This window comes from Gobio gobio (assembly GCF_949357685.1).
Source record: "Gobio gobio genome assembly, chromosome: 13".
Classification (NCBI taxonomy): Eukaryota; Metazoa; Chordata; class Actinopteri; order Cypriniformes; family Gobionidae; genus Gobio; species Gobio gobio.
The window spans coordinates 26,141,822-26,163,178 of record NC_137106.1 but is presented as its reverse complement, the minus strand read 5'-3'; the positions used below and the strand labels follow the sequence as shown (position 1 = coordinate 26,163,178).

The window sequence follows — 21,357 nt, the reverse complement described above, 5'->3', positions numbered from 1 at the left end:
TGAGCTCCTCACTCTTTACAGTAAACTTAAGATGTATCACTGATCGTATGAGTGATCACACCCATTTGCAATTCTGCACCTGCTCAGCTTATGTCTGAAGGTTATGAGTGCCTTACAGATACATGCACCTGCAAAAACACGGCTGTTGACGGATGACATCAGCTCAGATTTATCTGTACATATTGCTCTCTGTCCATAAGAGGTGAAAAGGTGTCTCAAACATGTCATTCTGTCATTACCATGAGGCTATTAAAAGCCAATGTCACCAGACAGTATTGTCATGTGAAAGGAAGTTCACAAACACCATTCAATACCCGTCATGCTCACGGCAGACTTGCACAACTTCACAGACTGGCACATTATTTTTGAACATTTGTTACAATGGAGGCATGAATTATAACGGCCATTAAATATAGCGAGTGTTAAAAGCTCTCAATTGCAAAAGAGCGCATGGTGACATGAGCACTAAAAAGAGCCCATGTGAAAACAGAGAGCACAAGAATAAATAAATGTCCTTGAATATAAATGTTTTTTATTTTATTTTATCTAAATTTAACTGAAAAGCATAAAATAGACAGTGAAACTGCAGTTAACCATTTGTGACCCCATGTAGTGTAACCATACCCTATCTATATAAGTGTATGCAACAGAAGCTGAATTAAAAAATAGACCTACCCTGAGAAATATTCATTGGAGCAGCAGGCCTGAAAAGTTAGTAACTATAATTGACAAAAAGGCCTCGTCATACTTTACTGCTTTTCTCACGCGCAGAATAGATTATGCAGTCATGCCGTCGTGCACCTGTTGCCCACGTGTTAGTGGTCGCAGGTCAGGCCTGCGAATCTGGAGCTAGTAGCTACTGGTAAACGCGAGCCATCCATGCCAGAACAGAAGCCGCGCGTTCCTGGCTTGTGCAGTCATCATTCGCGCGAGATTCAGGAGAGGTGCGGGAAGCATGAATGGAGGTGTCTCGCGCCATTGGTATGTTGTGGGCGGTGAAAGAGGGGGAGTGAAAGTAAGGAATATGATCTAACTTTTTTATGGTCGGCGCCAGAGTCTGGAACAATATATATGGGAGGTGATGGAGAGGAGATGCACAGACCATCAGGGAGCTAAGCAGGCAACACCGATCGCTTTTGGGACTCTTATTAATCACAAAGAGAGCTACATCGCTCACCACTGACAACCTTACAGCAAAACTCACAACCGAGAGCTAAAGGCGAACTCCAGATCACAGACATGGGACTGCTGCATGTTGAAGAGCTGGTAAGTTTTGTGGTGATGCATGCAGTCCTTTCTCATTTTAATGTTGACACTTAAATTATGTGTTAGCTACTGTTGGCTCAACCGTTTGCATAATTTTCTTTTACGAATTAAATTATGTTCAACCAACAAACTATATTAAGTTAGTTAGAAGAACTTAATAATTTGTAAATAAACCAATTTAGCATCAAACCCTAACTTTAACGTGTTTACTAAAAAAAATTAAAAAAATTAACACTTAATTTTAAAATGTATTCTGTCCGGTGCAAAACATGCTGGAAACTAGAAATCCACCACGCCCAAATTAATTTTAATAAGATTAATGCTACACCTTAATAATAAAACCAATTAAAGCTAAACATTTTGAGTTTAAATGACACACAATATTAAAGGGATAGTTTACCCAAAAATTAAAAACTTCCAAGTTGTGTCTAAACATGTTCTAAGTTCTTTCTTCTGTTGAAAATAAAGGAAGATAATATGAAGTAAATGAGTGTCCAAACATTTTCTGGACCCCATTGACTTCCATAGTATGAAAAAAAAAACTATGGAAGTCAATGGGCACCAGAAACTACCTACATTCTTCAAAATATCTTATTTTGTGTTCAGAAGAAAAAAACCCATACAGGTTTACAACAATTTAGAGTGAATAAATTATGACAGAATTTTCATGTGTGGATCTCTTTAAGTTAATGTAATGATCAACATTATGTCAACAGAACTCAACAAAATATCGTTTGCAACTTAGTTTAGAATTTTTAACTTGCAGCCATGCATTTATTTAAGTTGAGGTAACATAGTGCATGTTATGAACTAACTACAAGATTTAAATGGCTTTGAAGAATATTATTTTATATATTTTAAAGAACACACACAACATAAAATGTACAATAAATGCTCAGTTTATGCTTGCATATTCTTGTAGGAAAGACAAAAAACCTGTAACATATTTAAAATAAACATATATAAAATAATACAATAAAAAACAGATAACAAAATGACTAAAACTTAAACTAAAATTAATGCTGAAAAAAGCTAATTAAATATATTAATAAAGATATAGCATTATTTGATATAATAATATATTACACTGCTCACAATTACAATATAATACAACTATTGTTGAAATAAATGAAGAGCCTAAGAAAAAGAAATTACATTAAATAAAGAACACGAGAGAAAGAAAATTAATAAAAGAAAAATAAGAGAGATAAAACGTTACATATTCTTTAGCGAAATGGAAGAAATAAATAATAAAAGAAACGGAAAATGCATTACAGAAAATAAGAGAAGTGAAGGCATGAAAGAGAAAAAAGAAAGAATGAGTGTGATATACAGGGGGAGGGAGTGATGTGGTGTTATTAAATATCTGTCAGCGATTAAGAAGGTTCCAGGATGTCTAGAATAACCAACTGCACGGGCCTGTCTTCCTATTTTAAACGACAGAAATGTGTGTAATTTATTTTTTTAGGTTCTCAAAACAGCTGAACACTCCCTCCACCCCACCCACACAATCACTGAATTAAATTACATCTACTTTAAACTAGACACTTGTTCTTTCTCTGTTCAATCCTCGATCCTTGAAACTGAGTGTGTGTAAAAGCTGTGGACACACTAGACCACAGATGCTTGTGCTCCATTGACTTCCATTCATTGCATACGAAATCCAAGACTAATGGGTGTCTTGTCCAATCACAGGTCACCGGGAAGAGAGGAGAGGGAAAGGTGGCAGGAGGTGCTTGTGCAGAGGCATTCGCTGCAGGAGAATATGAGACCAGCATCATTCAGGAGAAACAGGATGGTGTTCAGACACAACAGGACCTGAATGACACCTCCCAGAAAGACATTCAACTGAGCGAAGAGAAGCTCAAACTCAATGTAAGAATGAATACAACTTGATGAACGTGAACATGGCTTAACATTTCCGCCCAGTAACAATGAAAAAAAAATTTGTCTTTTTATTTTTCTTAGGTTGACCCGTCAGGACAGTTAAAACTAGAAACTGTAGAAGACCTCTTTAACATTTTGGAGCTGAGGAAGAGGAGAAAGGAAAGGAAGATTCAAGTGGCAAAGAAACAGCCAGAGCCTGATATCCTGGTAAGGAACTCTTTCTATAATACACTACAAATACTGCTATTTCACTTTGAAGCCTTAAAATGTACAGATTTGAGATGTAATTATTGGTTAACATTTTTTTCAGCCTGAGACAGTGGACCAGGCTTTGTTCTTAAAGGCTGTCACAGAGAATAAACTACCTGTTGTTGAGAAATATTTATCAGATGGTGGAGACCCCAATGCCTGTGATCATGTGAGTGTGTAACACAAAAAACACACACACACATCTCACACACATCTTTACTTTGGATGTGCTGCGTGTTCCAGTACATATTAAACCCTCACCAGTTTTAGTAGTATTTATATGCTTTTGTTATAGTCTTAAAGCTGCATTATGTAACATTTTTGCAGTAAAACATCCAAAAATCATTAGGCCAGTGTTATATATTTTGTTCAATTGAGTACTTCCAATATCCCAAATGTTTCCAACTATTCGTAAATCGTGAGAAAATAGCTATTTTAACCGAGGAACCGGGACGTGTGAGGGCGTCGCCTGTCGATGACATCATATCTGCGTTCCCCTTGGTTTCCGGTTTTATTTTGCAGAAATGCTTTACTCAAACTGCAGTGTGAACAAGTGTCAAAGCAGCCGCCGAGCGAATGCACAGAGTAACGTCATAACATCATTAACACACTCAGATGTGTCTAATATGATAAACAGAGTTGCGTTACCTCATACTCATGACCGGAAAAGCGGAAGTGGTGCCGGCAACTGTGGCATAATAAAAGTCCCGCGGCCGCGAGGCGTGTGTTGCGTTCATCTTATTAACAATCACTCCAGCGGTCCTGCTCTGCTTCATACTACAGTAACGTTAATAATCACGTCCATGAACATGATTTCTGCCCGAGTCCTATCCTGATTCTTTTCCACCGGCTGTAAGGTGAAGACAACATGTCCCAAGATTCTGCGCTCAGACGTGGCGTCATCAAACTACGCCTTTGTTTTGAATAGGTGACCTCTAGCAGATGGAAAAGTCACATAGTGCACCTTTAAAGTACACATTATTTTTATATGTTCAGTTTTCATTTTAGTTTAAGTTTTAGTAATTTCGTTGTGTGCTCTTGTCATTTTTATTAGGTTTATATATAAATATATGTAAATGTATTTTTATTTCGGCTTTAGTTTTAGATTTTTTTCCCCCTAGTTATTTACCTAATATTTATATATTATTTTTTCTCTCTTCATTTCATTTCAATTAGTTTAGTTTTTGGTTAACAGTAACACCACTGACTCTCACTTTATCTCTCTCTCTCTCTCTCTCTCTCTCTCTCTCTCTCTCTCTCTCTCTCTCTCTCTCTCTCTCTCTCTCTCTCTCTCTCTCTCTTTCTCTCAGTTTAAGCGCTCAGCTCTGCATAAAGCCAGTGCACAAGGTCACACAGAGATCATGCAGAAGCTCCTGGAGAGTGGAGCATCCATGGATCAAAAAGACAAGGTAGCACAGATGGCTGATGTGACCGTTATTTATACCAGTGCTACAAGATTTTATATTATAATTCTAAGATGCAACTTTTCTATCATATGTTTATAGCTGGATGCTTCAGCTGTGCACTGGGCCTGTAGAGGTGGAAGCCTGCCTGCCCTTGAGCTACTTCTCAATAAAGGAGCCAAATTCAACACTAGAGACAAGGTAGATATAAAGCTCCTGTGGACGTATGACACCAGATGGTCTTTAGACTGTGATAATAACATCACAAATCATTCTAATGCTTTACATGCTAAAGTTTCTGTAGCAAACAATGATAAAGCATTATTTATCCTTCTTGTGCTTAAAGTTTTCAATTTGTGCCTCTGGACTGGCACTGTAGTTTGCACTAACTAAAACTCTTGTTGTGTATCTTCAGCTATGCAGCACTCCCCTCCATGTTGCAGTTCGGACGGGACATTACGACTGTGCTGAGCATCTCATTCACTGTGGAGCTGATGTAAACGCTAAAGACAGAGTAAGAATTATTTTTGCACATTTCCATAACATTAAAAAGCTTTAAAGTGCCACTATTATGTTTTAAAGATTAAAGTGCACGACAAATAAAGTTATCTCCTAAAAAAAAGAAACCATTTTGAACTGAAGTTCCAGTCTTACTTCCTGTTACAAACCTACGTAACAATGTAACACATTTGCATAAATGTACATATGTTCGTCATTGGCTATCTGCGAACAACGTCTACTTTGACCCAGCCTCAAATACTGTAGTTGTAGCTGAGGCCTGGACGAGTTTGGTTCGTGTTGTCGCTGTTTTTAATCCTGCAAATCCACTTTAAATGCACTTCCACAGGATGAGGACTCAGGCTTGAACTGATATGGTATTTTACTGTTCATATTGTGTTTACAAGTGCTGATGGAAAATCAAATATGGTTATAGGCGTTTGGTTTCCAACAAGCACTGTAAGCAGTAGACCAATCACAACAGACTGAGCCGTCTGATCAGTCAGAGCAGATTAAAGACTAAATCTTCGAATGAACCGTTTTACGACTCTTTGAGAAATTAGGTGATGTGCAATGTATATTATGAGACAATGAAAGTGTTTTTTGACCTTGGATGCATGTAAACCTGTTGTCGGAGACCTCTGAAACTAAATTAGGAACCTTTACAATAGCATAATAGGGGCACTTTAATATGGTAATTTTAATAATTAAATGTTAACATGACGCTATGGTCTTGAGAAAAAGCATTTTTGAAACATTTTAAATAGCAGATTTTTAATATTAGCAATGCATTGTCCCACATGTTGCTTTCTTCTCTAGTGCTAATGTTTTGTGTTTGTGTAGGATGGAGACACACCAATGCACGACGCAGTGAGGATAAATAGATTTAAAATGATACAACTGCTGATGATGTATGGAGCCAGTCTAAATGCCAAAAACAATGTAAGTTCAATCAGGGTGCATACAATCTTTACTGTACGAGTTGAAATTTACATGGTGCCCTCTAGACAGATTGAGTCACTACAGGATTATGTTTAATGCCCCAGTGCTGCCTGACTCTCCACAATATCAAATTTAAAAAGCAAGATATGCAAAAAAAGATGACATGCCAATAATGAAAGAATTGTCTCATACTCCTTGGAAGCCTTAGTTGTACAATTTTATATCGGTTTGAATAGGTATATTTTTAATGGATGTATCCTAAAAGTATCTGTCTTTTACAGGATGGAAAGACACCATTGGAGACTCTGCTTTCATGGCAAAAAGGTGTAAAAAACATCCTGAATAACTTTAATGAAGAGGAAGCACCAAAGCCAGATGTACAACTTTTGTTTTGAATGCTTTCTTTCTTTCTTTCTTTCTTTCTTTCTTTCTTTCTTTCTTTCTTTCTTTCATGGTAAACAATAAAAACGAACTTTTCAATTTACATAATGATGACGCTAATTGCTGGCGATTGAGCGTTCGAAATATTGATAAGGTTATTTGTAAATATTGTTTTATCACTTGTCTCGCTTGATTTTGAGATAATTTTTTTTGAGGGAGTGACACAAGACATGAACATGTGTGATTGGTTGGATGTTTGTTTGCTTGTTCAGTGTATTTATTGAATATAAAAAAAAAAAAAAAAAATGTAATTTGAAAAATGTCCATGACTGTTTGATCTACTGGGAAAATGCCTAGACAGAGACCGAACTATACGTTTTCAGAAATAGAACAGAATGTGAATTGCTGGTCTGAGAATGTTTATTATGATGGATATTATTATTGTAATTGATTTGTGATTTTGGACTGGATTTGTGAAAGACTTGGTACCGGGTACATGGGCTTCTGTTATGAAATGTGTTTTGTAAATGTAATTGTGAATCATTTTAATCATATGTGAATAAAGTGTTTTTGTATGTGTCACTATGTGTTTACACCTTTTTTATAACAAACATTTAAAAAATGACATTTTTGGTTTTTATATTGATTACAAAAATATGGACGATTTCGGCATAAACTTACTTTTGTTTATTGGGAGGTTTTACTTGAATACATTTAAATACACAAACTGAAAAGGCCCATTTTAATGCTCAGTCTCAAGATATATTAATGAGAAAGTGATCAAAACATCTAAAATATGTGCCATGCTTGACGTTCTTAATAATTTAATTAACTTTTGGGTACACTTGTTTCTTCTTTTAGCTTCTGTCTTGTACATTTTATCTCTTATTACCAACACAAGGTTAGCACATTTCTTCGAGAATTTAAATATCGGTGGGTTCACATTCACAACCAGAAGCTGCGCGATGTTGTAGCATCATATTATTACTGAGAGTGACGACTCGCTGACCGTTCCAAGATGGCGGGCGCGCCGACGTGTCTGGAGCAATCGAATGTGAAATCTACCTATACATATCTATGCAGCTGGTCACGCAAATCGAACTTCTGCGCATTTAAAACGCCACTTTGACATGCACGAGCACGCCCTCCCAGCAGCCTTTGCTGTTGCTCTCGCTTATCCGATTGGTGGAATTTGAAAATAAGTACGCGCTACAGGGTGGGAGATGAGACAACACAAATAAAACTTAGTAACGAAGTCAAAAGCAATATAACACACACACTTTATCCTTTGACAGCCCTGTAAGTCAACTCGATTAACTTATTTTAATGCGCATGCTTTGTTGACCTGTTCTTATTAGCTGTGTTTAATGTTTATTCAATGAGGTTGTGAGTTTGGGAGGGTCCTGGTATTGTTTTTTTCTCAGATTTACTTTATTATACAACGTTTACATTAGTAAATTGTCTATTAAAATATACGTAAGATAATTGAAAAGGTGTAAAAAATAAGTGTGACCTTTCAAATGTCAAAGGGTCGCATCAGATGTGATAAAAGGGTGAACAAGTTGTTCTCTGTTTATTAGAGGCTGTTATTTCATCCTCCTATTTTATGTTTTCTTAACTGCTTCTGTAGAGCAGGATGATGGAATCAGGGCTAAAGGATGATCTGGCAAGACCGAAGATGATGGTTGTGGAAGATCTAAGGAGAAATCTGTCCTCAGAGTTCAGCGAGTGTTCAGATTTCCAGGTAAGATGACAGACTTTATAAACAATGACTTATGAAATGCTCAACTGAAATGGTTTGATCCTTGATATTCCTTTTGAAGGACCCTTCTGACCTGGAGAAGGAGCATTTGAAGGTCTATCTTAGAATAAGACCATTTTCAGCTGCTGAGTTTGATAATGGAGAATCACAGGTGAGAATACGGAAGAAATTGTTCAGGCATATTTCACACATTTCAAGCACCCCGAAATGAAAACCCAAATGTAGAAATGTTTTGATATGGGTGTGCCTTTTTCTGTGCTTTTAAAGGACTGTGTGGCCATTCAGCCTCCAGAGACTGTGCTTCTCAAAGCTCCACGATCATCTCTCTCTGCCAGACTCAGTGATAAATCAGTGCCAGTTACAGCTCAACGTTTCCAGTTTTCTCAGGCAAGCAGACCCATCAGCACACAGTCTAGAGATCGTGAATGATTGTATGAGCTAGTACTTTTTTGACAACCCTGAATAACTTGAATCTTCAGAATTATCTTTGGAAAAAAATAGTCCTCTGTTTTTGAACTACTTGAGTCTTGAGTCATGGTCATAACTTGCTAATTATGACACATTAATCTAATAAAATGTGCATCAGAATTATCTTTGGAAAAAAATAGTCCTCTGTTTTTGAACTACTTGAGTCTTGAGTCATGGTCATAACTTGCTAATTATGACACATTAATCTAATAAAATGTGCATATGAATGTGTTTTTGTAGGTTTATGGTCCAGACACTACACAGAAGGATATGTTTGATGGCACAGTGAAGGGTCTTGTAATGGATGTGCTAGAGGGACAAAATTCTCTGGTCTTTACATACGGTGTCACCAATGCTGGGAAGACCTTCACATTTTTAGGTTTGTATCATTTTTGGACTTAATAATTTTCTTTTGTAATCGACATAATGTCAAAAAGAAGCAAAAGTAGCTATATTTTAAAGATTATAAAGATTTAATTTTCTTTAAAGTAGTGTGCGCCTAATGAATGTTTCGCAGTAAAGGCCAGGTATGTGTATAAGGGTCTATAAATTAAAGGGTTAGTTCACCCAAAATTTTAAATTCTGTTGTTAGTTACTCACCCTGGTATCGTTTCAAACTCGTAAGACCTTCGTTCATCTTTAGAACACAAATACAAATATTTTTGATGAAATCCGAGAGCAACGAAATGAGGGTGAGGAATTAATGACAGAATTTTTATTTTTGGGTGACCAAACCCTTTTAAGATTTGTTTTGATCAGACCAACCTTGTAAAATAGGGTTTGTGTTGATGATCTTTGTTATTAAAGTCACAATGAAACAGAAGTAGCTAGGGGTGGTCCGAGTACCATTGTTTGAGCTTCGGTAGTAATCAACACCGAATATTCGGTGGGAGGGGGTTGAACATATTCTTCTCTCTAATAAAGGCAGGAATCTGGAGAAGTGGCGTGCCTTGGAGTCCTGCAACGGGTCAGGTACTCGCATAAAAGTGGCTAAAACGGGTGGATTGTGACATTCCTAAAATTCACGGGCGGGGATGTGGGCGCATAATTAATCCTTGCGGGCGGGTAGTAGCGCGGATGAAATATATGTGCAATATTTGTATGTCTAAATTACCATTACACATATGCAACAACGATATGACATTTGACCCATTACGTCACCACCACTGCGACAGTGCGACTTTTGTTGATGCGCGGAATGTTCTCTCCATCCCAGCATCGAGCGCTGCGAGTGAGAGAGACTTTTCCACAGCTGGATTTGTAATTTAAGAACAGAGAACACAACTTAAACCTGGGACTGTGGACGATATCCTTTTCCTGCACAGTAACCTTAAGGGAAAGTAAATGCATAGGCATAGGCCTGCAGGCTATTGTATGTGAGCGACAGGCTCAGGTTGTGTTTTTTCTCGTTCTTTTTTTTCTCTTTTCATTAATAGGTCTATTTGCGTATAGTTATCAGGTTCCATAGCCTATTTAGGTGCCGATGGTAGGCTACTTGAATGGCGCAAAACAAAGCGCACTTTAGCCTGTTTTGTTAGCCCATTCATGACGCTGTTGTGATGTTGAAAGAGGTGCGAGATAAAAAATAAAGCACTTTAATTGGAATGATTTTAGCGTGTAATTTATCGCGGGCACGGATCGGGTAACGGGCCAAATATTAAAGGGTCTGGGCGGGTGCGGATATTATCTAGGGTGACGGGTCGGATCTGGTGCTGAACTTTGTGGGTACAGGCGGGGGCGGGTCTCCAAAAATGGACCCGTGCAGGACTCTGGCGTGCCTCATGCGGGCAGGGCTTATATGCTCCGAGAATGGACACTGCACTAGTGATACAAAACATACAGTTCTGTTACGTCCCAGTAACAAGTTCCTATATTTCGCAGTAAATTAATTTAGATTGATAATAACGGGTAATATTAGGCTTGCTGCGATGGTCGCTCTTACCGGTGTTCAGGCATAACACCGGTTACATCACTTGCCCACCGCGACACCGCCCATACTATAGGATATTTTATAGTAGTAAAAATCAGCTACATCATTCGTTCACAGCTGCACAGTGCAGCACTGTAATGTAACGGTGAGGGAAAATGTTCTCACCGTCACATCCCTAACGTGTAAAAAGGCTAATACATTTTGATCAAACCGAGAATGCAAGCTCAGGCATGCGCTTCATCCATATAAGCTTGTGCAGTTGTGCGCTCTGTTGCAGGGAAAACTTAGGCTAAGAAGAAGCAAATATATTCATTAAGTATAAGTACGAGGTTGGGTTCCTATTCAACTGTGGCTAGGCTATAAGATAATTGTAAAAAAAAAAAAAAAAAAAGAGTATTGTGTTTCGCCAGATTTTATTGTGCAAACATATTCAAGCGTGAATGAGAACCGTTTCGAGGGGAATGCCAGGTGTGTGGAAGGTAGAAAAGAAACCAGAATATTCGAATTTCCCAAAATTTAAATTCGAATACCAACCCACCGAACAAATATTGCGGTACAGCCCTGGAAGTAGCGACAGATAATTTCTTCTGTATCGAAAATAAAAAAACGGTGTGAGGAGGACTTGGTTCTTCTGGTTTTTGGTCTGAATGCAAGCTTGTGGTCGACTGTAAAATAAGGGCTGGGACTTTTAGCAGTCTAATTGATTGGAAAAGTCCCGCATACACCATCAGAGATAATTCTGACGTTTCACTAGATAATGAGCTATGACATTTTGATCAAAAATTATGAGTTTGTAAAAACAAACCATATGCTTTTCGTGCTAAATTTAACAGTGCTCAAATTCAAGCATAATACCCTGATTGTGTGTTTATGTATTAGGTCCGGATACAGATCCAGGCATCTTGCCTCTTTCCCTCAACATGATCTTCAGTAGTCTGGATGGTCGCATCTTCACTCAGATGTGCTTGAAACCCCAGAGGTGCCGCGATTTCATCAGACTCACCAAAGAGCAGCAAAATGAGGAAGCAGCTGGCAAACGCAACCTGTTCAAGCTTTTCAAAGAGGTACAGTAATGTCATAATGAGTTCAACACCCTCATCTTTTGCAGGGGTGTTTCATTTGACTGAATCTTTAGTTTTAATCTTCTCTTTAGACTGATGCGCAGAAGAATATGTCTTGCCACAGCTCAAAGTCTGATCTTGAAGGTAAAGAGAGAATTTTTCAGCTAGGATCTACATCTCTAAGGTTGTGCTTGGCTGTCTGTTTATATTGTTTGTCTGGCTGAAACAACTTTCTGGTTGCCTGTTAGATGGTTCCACTCTCTGTGACATAAGCTCTGCAGTGAATGAGAGGAGTTTGGCTATGGATATGGACATGCACACTAAGTTTTCTATTTGGGTCTCATTCTGCGAGATCTACAATGAGAACATCCACGACTTGCTAGAACAGCATGCGAGCAATGCTTCACGGAGAACTAACCTCCGCCTTTGTCAAGACGTCAAAGGAAACTCATTCATCAAAGGTAAAGGAGCACCTGCTTCTGTAATTTACTGTTTATTCTCTCAGTAAATTAAGATGGAGCTGATGGTGCATCCAAGTAAAAGATTAACCCTGATATAGTAAAGTTTTGCATGTAACAACAAAATTAGCTTGTAAGGCTAGGGTGGGAATGCAATAATGTGGATCTTCATTTACATTTGACCTTTTATGCATTTTGTAATCCAAAGCATCTTAATTTCATGTTTTATCGGTTCATGCATTCTCTAGGAATGGAACTCATGACTTTGGCGTTTCTATTGCCAAGTACTGTTTGAGCTAAAGGAACATTACACAGCAACATTTCTTCATTATATCATTCCAAAAAGCAATTCTATATAGGTTAATTTTAATGTACTGGAGTGACTTCTGAGTTTTTTTATTTGGAAATAATGTGTAATAGCTAAAACTGACCAGGTGCTGGTGCTAGAGTAACAAAAAACAATGTAGCTATAATAGTATTTCCATAGGTGATTCCGTTGGTTGATTAAGAAAACTGTGTGTGTAGCCTATGCAGATTGCGTTGTTGCTGACTATTTATTAAATTATTTATTTTGTTTATTTTCCAGATCTGAAATGGGTTCAGGTGAGCAGTGCTGATGAAGCCTTAAAAGTGATGAAACTGGGCAAAAGGAATCAGAGCATCTCCAGCACTAAACTCAACCTGCTCTCTAGCAGGAGGTACAAATTCCTTCCTGGTGTTTATCTGTTTTAAACGCAGTGGGTTCTGTATTGATCTGTTATTCTGACTTTATGTCCCTCTTTGTTTGATTTTTAGCCACAGTATTTTCTCTGTCCGGATCCTGAAGGTGGACGATGTGGGAATACCCAGAGTGGAGTCAGTCAGCGAGTGAGTCTGTGTGTTCTGATCTGAACTCTCTGCAGGGTGTTCGTGTTGTGTTTCAGAATAGTTTGTAAAAATATGTACTCTGGTTCCAGACTGGCACTGTGTGATCTGGCAGGATCGGAGCGATGTGCTAAGACACAAAATAAAGGTGAACGGCTAAAAGAGGCGGGAAACATCAACACCTCTCTGCTCAGCCTGGGAAAATGCATCAGTGCACTCAGAAATAACCAGCAGGCCAGGTATGCAAGTGTTTTTTTTGTTTTGTTTTTTTTACCCCTCCCTTTTCTTTGTCTTTTAATCATTCTTATTTTGTCCTTTCAGACAGCACATTCCTTTCAGGGAGAGTAAACTCACTCACTATCTGCAGGGCTACTTTACGGGCCGTGGCAAAGCCTGTATGATCGTAAACATTAACCAGTGTGCCTCCATGTATGATGAGACACTCAATGTGCTTAAGTTCTCTGCCGTAGCTCAAAAGGTATGTAATGTCCTAATATGTCTGTATCTCATTCATTAAACCATTAGTTCTCTCAGAAATGGAAATTACCATTAATTACTCACCCTTATGTCATTTCATCTGCGACTTTCATTCATATTCTAAGTTTTTATGTAACTTGAGATATTTTAACTCTTTCCCGCAAGCGATTTTGAAAAAAAGCCAGCACCAGCATTTTTGACCATTTTCACAAAAGTTTCATGGCCCCCTTAACATGCAATAGATCAAAACAAAGAACAGGCCCTCTGCTTTTAAACAACACATTTTATTCTAGCTTCATGCATTCTTTTATTGACACTTGAATGTGGGCAAGTTTCATTAAAGAAGCAACATTTTGAGCAAGACTACGTCTGGATCAGATTCAGAACGTTGATCAAAACATAGATGGAGTAGTAGATCGAGTCCATCAACACCCCCAAAGCTTGCACAGTCCTATACCTCCTGTTGGGTTGACACTTAATTTGATAACATTAGGCCGATTTGATTTATATGCTGTTTAATGTTGATTGTGTAATTTTACATTTGCATATGCTATTGCTTGCTTCTGTTTCTTCATCACATGTCTTTTGATATGGCGATTCTGTACTCGTTCAGAGGATGTATAATAGCGCCCCCTATCGTATAAGCCAGAAAATTCCGCCAATGGCAGGGACGAGTTGAGTCATGATGTAAATTTCAAATGCCTGGGAAAGAGTTAATGAAACCTGACTGATTTCTGTCCCTCCATTGAAAGTCCATTCCAAAACTTGAATGCGCCAGAAAGTTAATGAAGAAGATCATAATAAACCAGTTTGAATGGAGAGTGGTTTAATCCAAGTCTTCTAAAGAGACGTGATATGGTTGTACAGTTGAGCTTCTGTTTACCATATTTGATGTGCTCTATGTACATGCGTTGATCAATGTTTGCATGTGAATTAAAGCCTAAATTAAATCTGTTCATCATATAAAGCAATCATGGTTCTTCCTCAGAATTAATCCTGAATTAAACAACTCCATTCATTTGAATTATTTTTACGATGTGTTTATGAACTTTAAACGTAGAAGATTCTGTAGACTTTTCGGTAGGGACATAAATCTCAGGTTTCATTAGAAATGTCTTGTATATATTCGTGTTGTGAAGATGAACAATCTTATGGATTTTTCATTTTTGGGAGAACTATTCCTTTAAAAGGGCTGTATTCTTGTTTTTCCATCATGTTTGTTTGTCAAGTTTCTTGACATTATTCAAAAAAAAATGCTGAAATGTTTATTTTTTTCTCTGCTGAAATGCTGAATGGTTACTTGTAGCTGTGTTATGGACAGTTCTGTCTTGTTTTTCAGGTAGTGGTCCTCACCACTAAGAATGTTCCAGTGGTGGTGAAAAGGAGTGCCAGAGAGGTTTCCTTCATTATCAACAACGTTGATCGGCGGGAAATGCGACGCAGCTCGCTGGTACGATGGGACCCCAGCCTTGAGGATGTCCAGGAAGATTCTGACACTGAGGAGGAGGAGGATGAAGAGGGGAGTGAAATGGAGGATACCATACTGGATGCCGAGGAAGAAGGGAAAGAGACTGTGCTGCTCGATAAAGAGGTTTATGAGGTGATATTTGGCACCTTACACCATATGTCACATCTATGGTGATTTTAGGTTTTGTCCTAATCAGCCATACATTCAACAAGTGTCACACAAGACATTTAAGCGTTTATTTGCTTTTAATCTAAATAGGTCACAAAATTATTATTATATTTTTGCTGCATGCTTTTATGTCTGTAATACAGTGAGGTTTCTGTTTCAATATGTTTTGTGTTTTGTATATGTATAGGCCCAGCTGCAGTTTATAGAGCAGATTCAGCAGCAGTTGAGGAAGGAGAAAGCCGAACACTTAGCTCTCGAGGCACGTGTTCGAGATGAAGTTACAAAAGAATTCTCTGAGCTGATTTCCCAGATGCAGGAAGATTACAGGTCAGAGATCACAGGCTCCCATGCTCAATTATGTGTAATTATAACAAATTGCAGGTCGTGCTTTATGATGACCCAGACCACTTTCCGTGTCTTTTTCTATTTTAGTGAGCGCATATCCAGAGAGAGGGAACTGATTGAAGAACGGTGTGAACGGAGACTGGAGATTCTCAAAAACTTGGTGGGAAAAACAGCTGTGGAGGATGACAGCATGGTTTCAGCTTCGACAAAATCAGAGGTTCACATATGCTTTCAGAATAGATATTCAAGGTTACATAAATACTTTTAACATGGCATTAACTTCATAAACAAACAAACATAAATACTTTCTTTGTAAGATGATCTTATTTATTTTGGGAATAGTAATTGTAGTTGTGAATTTGTATGTAGGAGGAGAACCGGGTATCTCTAGACAGCATGCTTGACTCTATGAGCAATGACCTGGCTGAAATCAGACAGGATGCCCAGGCTGCCCAGTCTTGCTTGGTGACCTCTGACCCTGGAGTCTCTACAACACTGCATGACCTTGAGAAAAAGGTCCCAGAACTTTCAGAACTGCTTAGTGAAACTCAGAATCAGTTGTCACTAAAATCGAAGGGTGAGAAACCATTGCAGATGAGCTGACATACACCAAATCTCCACCTGCACACTTCCACTAAAATATGTTGTGCATCCTCTGCACATTGTTTGTTCATTTTTTCACAATATAGGGTCCCCCATGTTCTCGAGAACCTGAAAATATTAAGGAATTTTAAAATATGTTTTAAGTCTTAAAAGGTCATGGAATTTATTTTTATATTCTAAAATTCCTTGGAAAAGTCATGGCAATTCATTGACCAGAAAGTGTGGGAACCCTGTATTGTGAGACTCGGATGCTTTTACTGTAAAACTAACCACATACACTTGCTTAGTGTTCATACTCCAACTTACCAGGCTTCCTAATCACTTGATCTAACACCAAGCCCCATACTCCCTCACAGAGCTGGAAACCCAGAGCCGACTGTCAGATGAACTGGAGGAGGTTAAGAAGGTAAAACAGCGGCCGAGGCATGTTTCACGCAATATGAAGTCCAGACTCGGGATTATGCATCCTCTGCATAAGCAAGCGCCACTTTCTTTCTTCAGAAATTGTAAAAAATCTTGTAGTGAAGCTGTGGCTTGTTCTGCTGCTTTTAGGCTCTGGAGAGCCACAGGCAAAGGGAATGGGATCTGAGTGAAATGTGCAGACAGAAGGATGAGATGGTTTCCAAACTCCAGACAACTCTTGACCAACATGTAGAAAACACGGCTCAGGATGTGAGTGTGAACATCTAGACATTGTTTTCAAATGGCCAAAATAAATAACTGATATTAAGCCGTTTTGCTGCTTAATATCAGTTATATTGTGTCATTCCCCTCCAAATTTTAATTAAAATTTTAGCATTTTCTTCTCTTTCTTTTGTTGCGGATTTCTAGAGAACTCAAATTGATTCCATCAAAAAGGAGATCATCCAACTGAAACAGAATTGTACCTGCTCAAAGCAGCGGCTCAGCTCCCGGACTGAAACCAGAAAGCGCCGTCAGGAAGGGGAGGGGCTTGATGGACAGCCCCCACTCAAGAAAGGTACAGACTCCGCCCCAGGTGCTGAAATGTGCCTCCCAGCTTTTGTCACAACCAGAGGGGCCGGCCGAGAGAATCGAGTCAAAGGACGACGATACCTCCAAGGCCGAAAAAGGCTCTCAAGCATAAAGAAATAATCATAATAAATGGTGTTTTTTAATACTTTTTTTAAAGTTACCACAGTGCATGATAAGCCCTGTATTTCAAAGTACTTCCGTGAAGTGTATTGTTTTTATGAGCTCAACTGAATAAAGAAGTACATTTATTTTACACATGGAGAACATTGCACAAAATCAAAAGCACTGTAAGCCATATAAGGGGGGCAAGGTATGCTTCAGTTTCATATAAAAATAAAAACAAGAGTAAAATAAATGTTATTATAGTATCAAAGCATCCCAGGCACAAATGAGGTGCTTCCTGTGTATAAACAGGAGACTTTCAGACTGAAGTGATTTCATATTTAAATGCCCCTCTTTCATCTTCATAATTAAATAAAATTGAAATGTAATTTTACACCCTATGTGCAAGTAAAGAATAGTGCATTTTAGATTAAATTGATTACTGGCTTTGTTGCTAAGCCAGTAGCATACATTTGAAATACCTGGTTGTACCAGGTATATTAAGCACACACATAAATATTGTTTTATTGCTTGTCACACTGATACATCACCAATATAAAAATATTTATATATGTCAAGTGTTTTCAAAGTTCTTTATTCTTCATAGGTCCCCTGGAGGACTTAAAAATCCAAGATGATGTTACAGATAATGGGTGTCAAGACTCCGCCCTTCTTGAGGTCAAAGGTCAGCTGGAGTGTTGCCTTGCTGAATCCAAACAAAAAGACAAGCAGATCACAGATCTTGAGCAGGAATGCCACACATTAGAAGTTTGCATACAGGATCTGAAGTCTAAACTGGAAGAAAGAGTTTCACAAGGACATATTCCATCAGTGGTGTGTCAGACATCTTTGGAAACCAAACCTATGGCAACATCAATGGATTGCAGGAATTTGAAGGTAGGAGTTGTATCGAGTTATAGCAACACTACAGAACTTTTAAAAGATGTTTATCAAGAACTTTCTTCTGCCAAATCACAAATGGCTAAGCAAGATCTTGAACTGGGAGAAAAGAACAAACACATTGTGACTCTTGAACAGGATATTACACTACTGAAACAGAAAGCTGAAAACTTTGCTTTGCTTCAGTCTAAAAACACATCAGCTGACTATGATGACCTCAAAAAAGTCAACTCTGACCTGCAGGCTGAGGTTGCCACCCTTCGTGGAGTCAAAGCTGAACTAGAGGTGAAGGTCCGAGTCCTTCAGAAAGAGGAGAACAATGATACAGCACTTCTGTCTAAAGAGCATGGGCTTAAATATGGGGAGGTGGGGCTGACAAACCCTAACACTCTTGGATCTAAAAGCAGGGAGATCGATAGCAAAATAAACATGCTGTCTGAGAAGGAGGCTGAACTTGCACAGAGGGAGAAAGACCTAGCGTCAAAGGAGGCTCAGCTCTCAGTGCTGCAGAAGAGACTGAAGGAAGCACAGGATCGTTTGGAGGAGGAGGAGACACAAGCGGTGCAAGAGGCGCGCAGGAGGGAGGTGGAGAGAAGAAGAGAGCTGCTGGCTGTGGCAGAAGAGGCCATCGCTCAGAAAGATGCAGAGCTACAGAAGAGACAAGAAGAGATCAACCGGTCAGTTATTTTCCTCCTGAACTATAATACAGTTTCCTTAAACACAAGTCACATTAAACCACCTTACAAAATCAGTCCAATTTAATTAATTACTGTTGCCAAACACATAATTCTTTATTTTGGTATTTTGCATGTATTTTATTTATATCCAATACAATTCAACAGTTAAAAGAAATTAATACATAAGAAATTATTATTTATCAAAAGTGACCGTAAAGGCTTTTACATTGTTACAAAAAAAATCCTATTTCAATTGAATGCTGTTCTTTAAACTTTCTTTTCATCAAAGAAACCATGAAAATAATGTGATATGGTTTCCACAAACTATTTTCAACATTAATAATAACATTAGAATTATTTCTGAAGGATCATTTGACACTGAAGACTGGAATAATGGCTATTGAAAATTCAGCTTTGCCATCATCAAAATAAATAAAAACATTTCAGACATATTAAAATAGAAAACCGTTGTTTTAAATCGTAATTGTATTTCACAGATGTACCGTTTTTATTGTAGTTTTGATCAGAAGTCCTTAGGTGAGCATAAAATACTTTTTTCAAAACTTTAGAATGTAGTGTAATGTATTTTTGTAAAAAAAAAAAAAAAAAGTATTTTAAATACAAAAATTGTATTGTAATATATAATTTTTTTGTTTGGTGCTACTAGTGGTGCAGAAATTTGCCTGTAAATGGTCCTTAGAATTGAAATAAATTGCTGTTTAATGTTGATTCCTTGTAAATCAAAGATTTGTGTCTTTGGAACTGACTTTAATGGTGTTCGGCATTAGCAGCTTTTGTATAAGCACGGATGATTTGTTTGAAATTTTGTTCCTCATTGGCTGAAATTCAATCTCTTGCTTGATTTGTCAAAGATATTGCACAAGATTGCAGCTTTTGTTGGCTTAATTATCATCCCACACACAAAAAGACATTTATTTTTTGGTAGTTTGAAAGCCTTTTTTGATGTTTGTTTGTTCTTTCAGAATAAGCACGAAAGGTATATATTTGTAATCAATATTATGTAGACTATTCTGTCAGATTAATGGTCTATTTTTAAAGCTTTTAACTAGTAGTTGACCTACATAGATTTTTCATTAGCTGATGCCAATATCTAGAGAGCAGGGTGGGTGATGTAATCCCAATGTATAAATCTATTAGTAGCAAATGAGATATACACCGCCTTGCGGAAGTAAAAAGAAAATAATTTGATACAACATTGAACCAAACTTCATTGAAAAAAAAGTAGACTCTGGAACTGACCAAAGGGAAAGATTAAAAAAAGAAAAACATATTACTCAAGAAGACATAATTTAATGATGCAGAAAAATTACCCAAATACTGGGCAATTAATCAGACAACGATTAATCAATACTTTTGCCTCAGATTTGTTTCATTATTCATTTTGTGTGTGTGTTTTTTTTTGTTGTCATCTCTCAGGTTAAAGGAGGAGATTAAAACTAGTGAGTGTAAGATAAGTAGTCTGGCTGTTGATCTACGCAGACGTGAAGATGATTCATCTGATCTTCGTGAAAAACTTGGTGACTCAAAGAAACAGATTCAGCAGGTCCAGAAAGAGGTGAGAACTCACTATTCACTCATTCAAACATCTTTACTGTATGGGCCGAAACGTGTCAGAGCTCCTTATGTTGTTTGATATAGATCTCCTCCATGCGAGATTCTGAGAAGTCTCTACGACTGAAGCTCAGTGATCTAGAAAAGACTAAAGCGCAGCTTCAGAATGAGATTGCCAACAGGGACCGCATCATCAACCAGCTGAAAGCTGTAAGCACCATACAGCGATGAATACCTAAAACCACAAAGAGAAAATTGCCATGTGACTTGAATATTTTCTCTTTCTTCTAAAACAGGAACGATCCTCTGAATCGAAGTCCGATGAGAATCTGGTGCTCTATCAGAAAGCATGTAAAGGTATCTTTTGTTCACTTGCATGCATCTGCATGAGTGTGTGCAATAATGGATACCATTTATTTTTAAGTGCTTAATTAAATATGTGGCAACAGCACAGTTATGAATGTCAATGTTTGTTGATGGTTTCTGCAGATTTGCAAGAGCGCCAGCGTGTTATTGAAGACATGCGTTTGGCTCTGACAGAACAGGAGGAAACACAGGCACAGCTGGACCTGGAGCTGGACAGCAGAGAGACTCAGATAAATGACCTCGCTCAGGGTATGAGATTACATGGACAATATTGCATTCATGATAAATTAATGTACTGTAATAATATATCATACAATTAAAAAAAAAGGATTATACACAGAAAAAAGTAAAATGTGTATATATGACATGTATTTCAGTGTTGCTTAATCTAATGTAATAGAAAAAAAAAAGTTCACATGACCAGTGTCACAAATGTATTTATTTGATAGTGACCTAGAATAAGTGCAGAATCTTAAATAATACTTATACTTGTTCATCATAATTTTGTTTGTTTGTT

The 21,357-nt window shown here is 37.8% G+C and overlaps 2 protein-coding genes across 2 annotated transcripts in view; both read left to right on the top strand.

Annotated features, from left to right (window-relative positions):
* Positions 1 to 831: 831 nt before the first annotated feature.
* ankrd1a (ankyrin repeat domain 1a (cardiac muscle)) lies at positions 832 to 7,208 on the top strand. The gene is made up of 9 exons (XM_079832961.1): positions 832 to 1,266; positions 2,962 to 3,141; positions 3,235 to 3,360; positions 3,464 to 3,571; positions 4,713 to 4,811; positions 4,908 to 5,006; positions 5,221 to 5,319; positions 6,147 to 6,245; positions 6,527 to 7,208. Exons 1-9 carry the CDS (start codon positions 1,240 to 1,242, stop codon positions 6,638 to 6,640), a joined length of 951 nt encoding a protein of 316 aa, XP_079689087.1. The 5' UTR covers positions 832 to 1,239; the 3' UTR covers positions 6,641 to 7,208.
* Positions 7,209 to 8,262: 1,054 nt separating this feature from the next.
* kif20ba (kinesin family member 20Ba) overlaps positions 8,263 to 21,357 on the top strand; it is a gene marked incomplete at its 5' end in the record, with an annotated part of 34,816 nt that continues 21,721 nt past the window's right edge. The window contains 23 exons of the mRNA XM_079833930.1: positions 8,263 to 8,370; positions 8,450 to 8,539; positions 8,656 to 8,775; positions 9,097 to 9,235; positions 11,666 to 11,850; positions 11,940 to 11,991; positions 12,096 to 12,308; positions 12,892 to 13,003; positions 13,101 to 13,172; positions 13,262 to 13,408; positions 13,491 to 13,647; positions 14,986 to 15,246; positions 15,470 to 15,609; positions 15,715 to 15,844; positions 15,997 to 16,204; positions 16,587 to 16,636; positions 16,783 to 16,902; positions 17,062 to 17,209; positions 17,933 to 18,902; positions 20,340 to 20,478; positions 20,562 to 20,684; positions 20,771 to 20,831; positions 20,964 to 21,089. Of these exons, the coding sequence (XP_079690056.1) occupies positions 8,263 to 8,370; positions 8,450 to 8,539; positions 8,656 to 8,775; positions 9,097 to 9,235; positions 11,666 to 11,850; positions 11,940 to 11,991; positions 12,096 to 12,308; positions 12,892 to 13,003; positions 13,101 to 13,172; positions 13,262 to 13,408; positions 13,491 to 13,647; positions 14,986 to 15,246; positions 15,470 to 15,609; positions 15,715 to 15,844; positions 15,997 to 16,204; positions 16,587 to 16,636; positions 16,783 to 16,902; positions 17,062 to 17,209; positions 17,933 to 18,902; positions 20,340 to 20,478; positions 20,562 to 20,684; positions 20,771 to 20,831; positions 20,964 to 21,089 (3,871 nt within the window). The remainder of the gene's footprint in view (positions 8,371 to 8,449; positions 8,540 to 8,655; positions 8,776 to 9,096; positions 9,236 to 11,665; positions 11,851 to 11,939; positions 11,992 to 12,095; positions 12,309 to 12,891; positions 13,004 to 13,100; positions 13,173 to 13,261; positions 13,409 to 13,490; positions 13,648 to 14,985; positions 15,247 to 15,469; positions 15,610 to 15,714; positions 15,845 to 15,996; positions 16,205 to 16,586; positions 16,637 to 16,782; positions 16,903 to 17,061; positions 17,210 to 17,932; positions 18,903 to 20,339; positions 20,479 to 20,561; positions 20,685 to 20,770; positions 20,832 to 20,963; positions 21,090 to 21,357) is intronic.

Coding starts and splice junctions, on each gene's coding strand:
- ankrd1a (XM_079832961.1), top strand. CDS start 1,240: ATGGGACTGCTGCATGTTGAAGAGCTG. Junction 4,812..4,907: donor CCATGGATCAAAAAGACAAG/GTAGCACAGATG, acceptor ATATGTTTATAG/CTGGATGCTTCAGCTGTGCA. Junction 5,007..5,220: donor AATTCAACACTAGAGACAAG/GTAGATATAAAG, acceptor GTGTATCTTCAG/CTATGCAGCACTCCCCTCCA.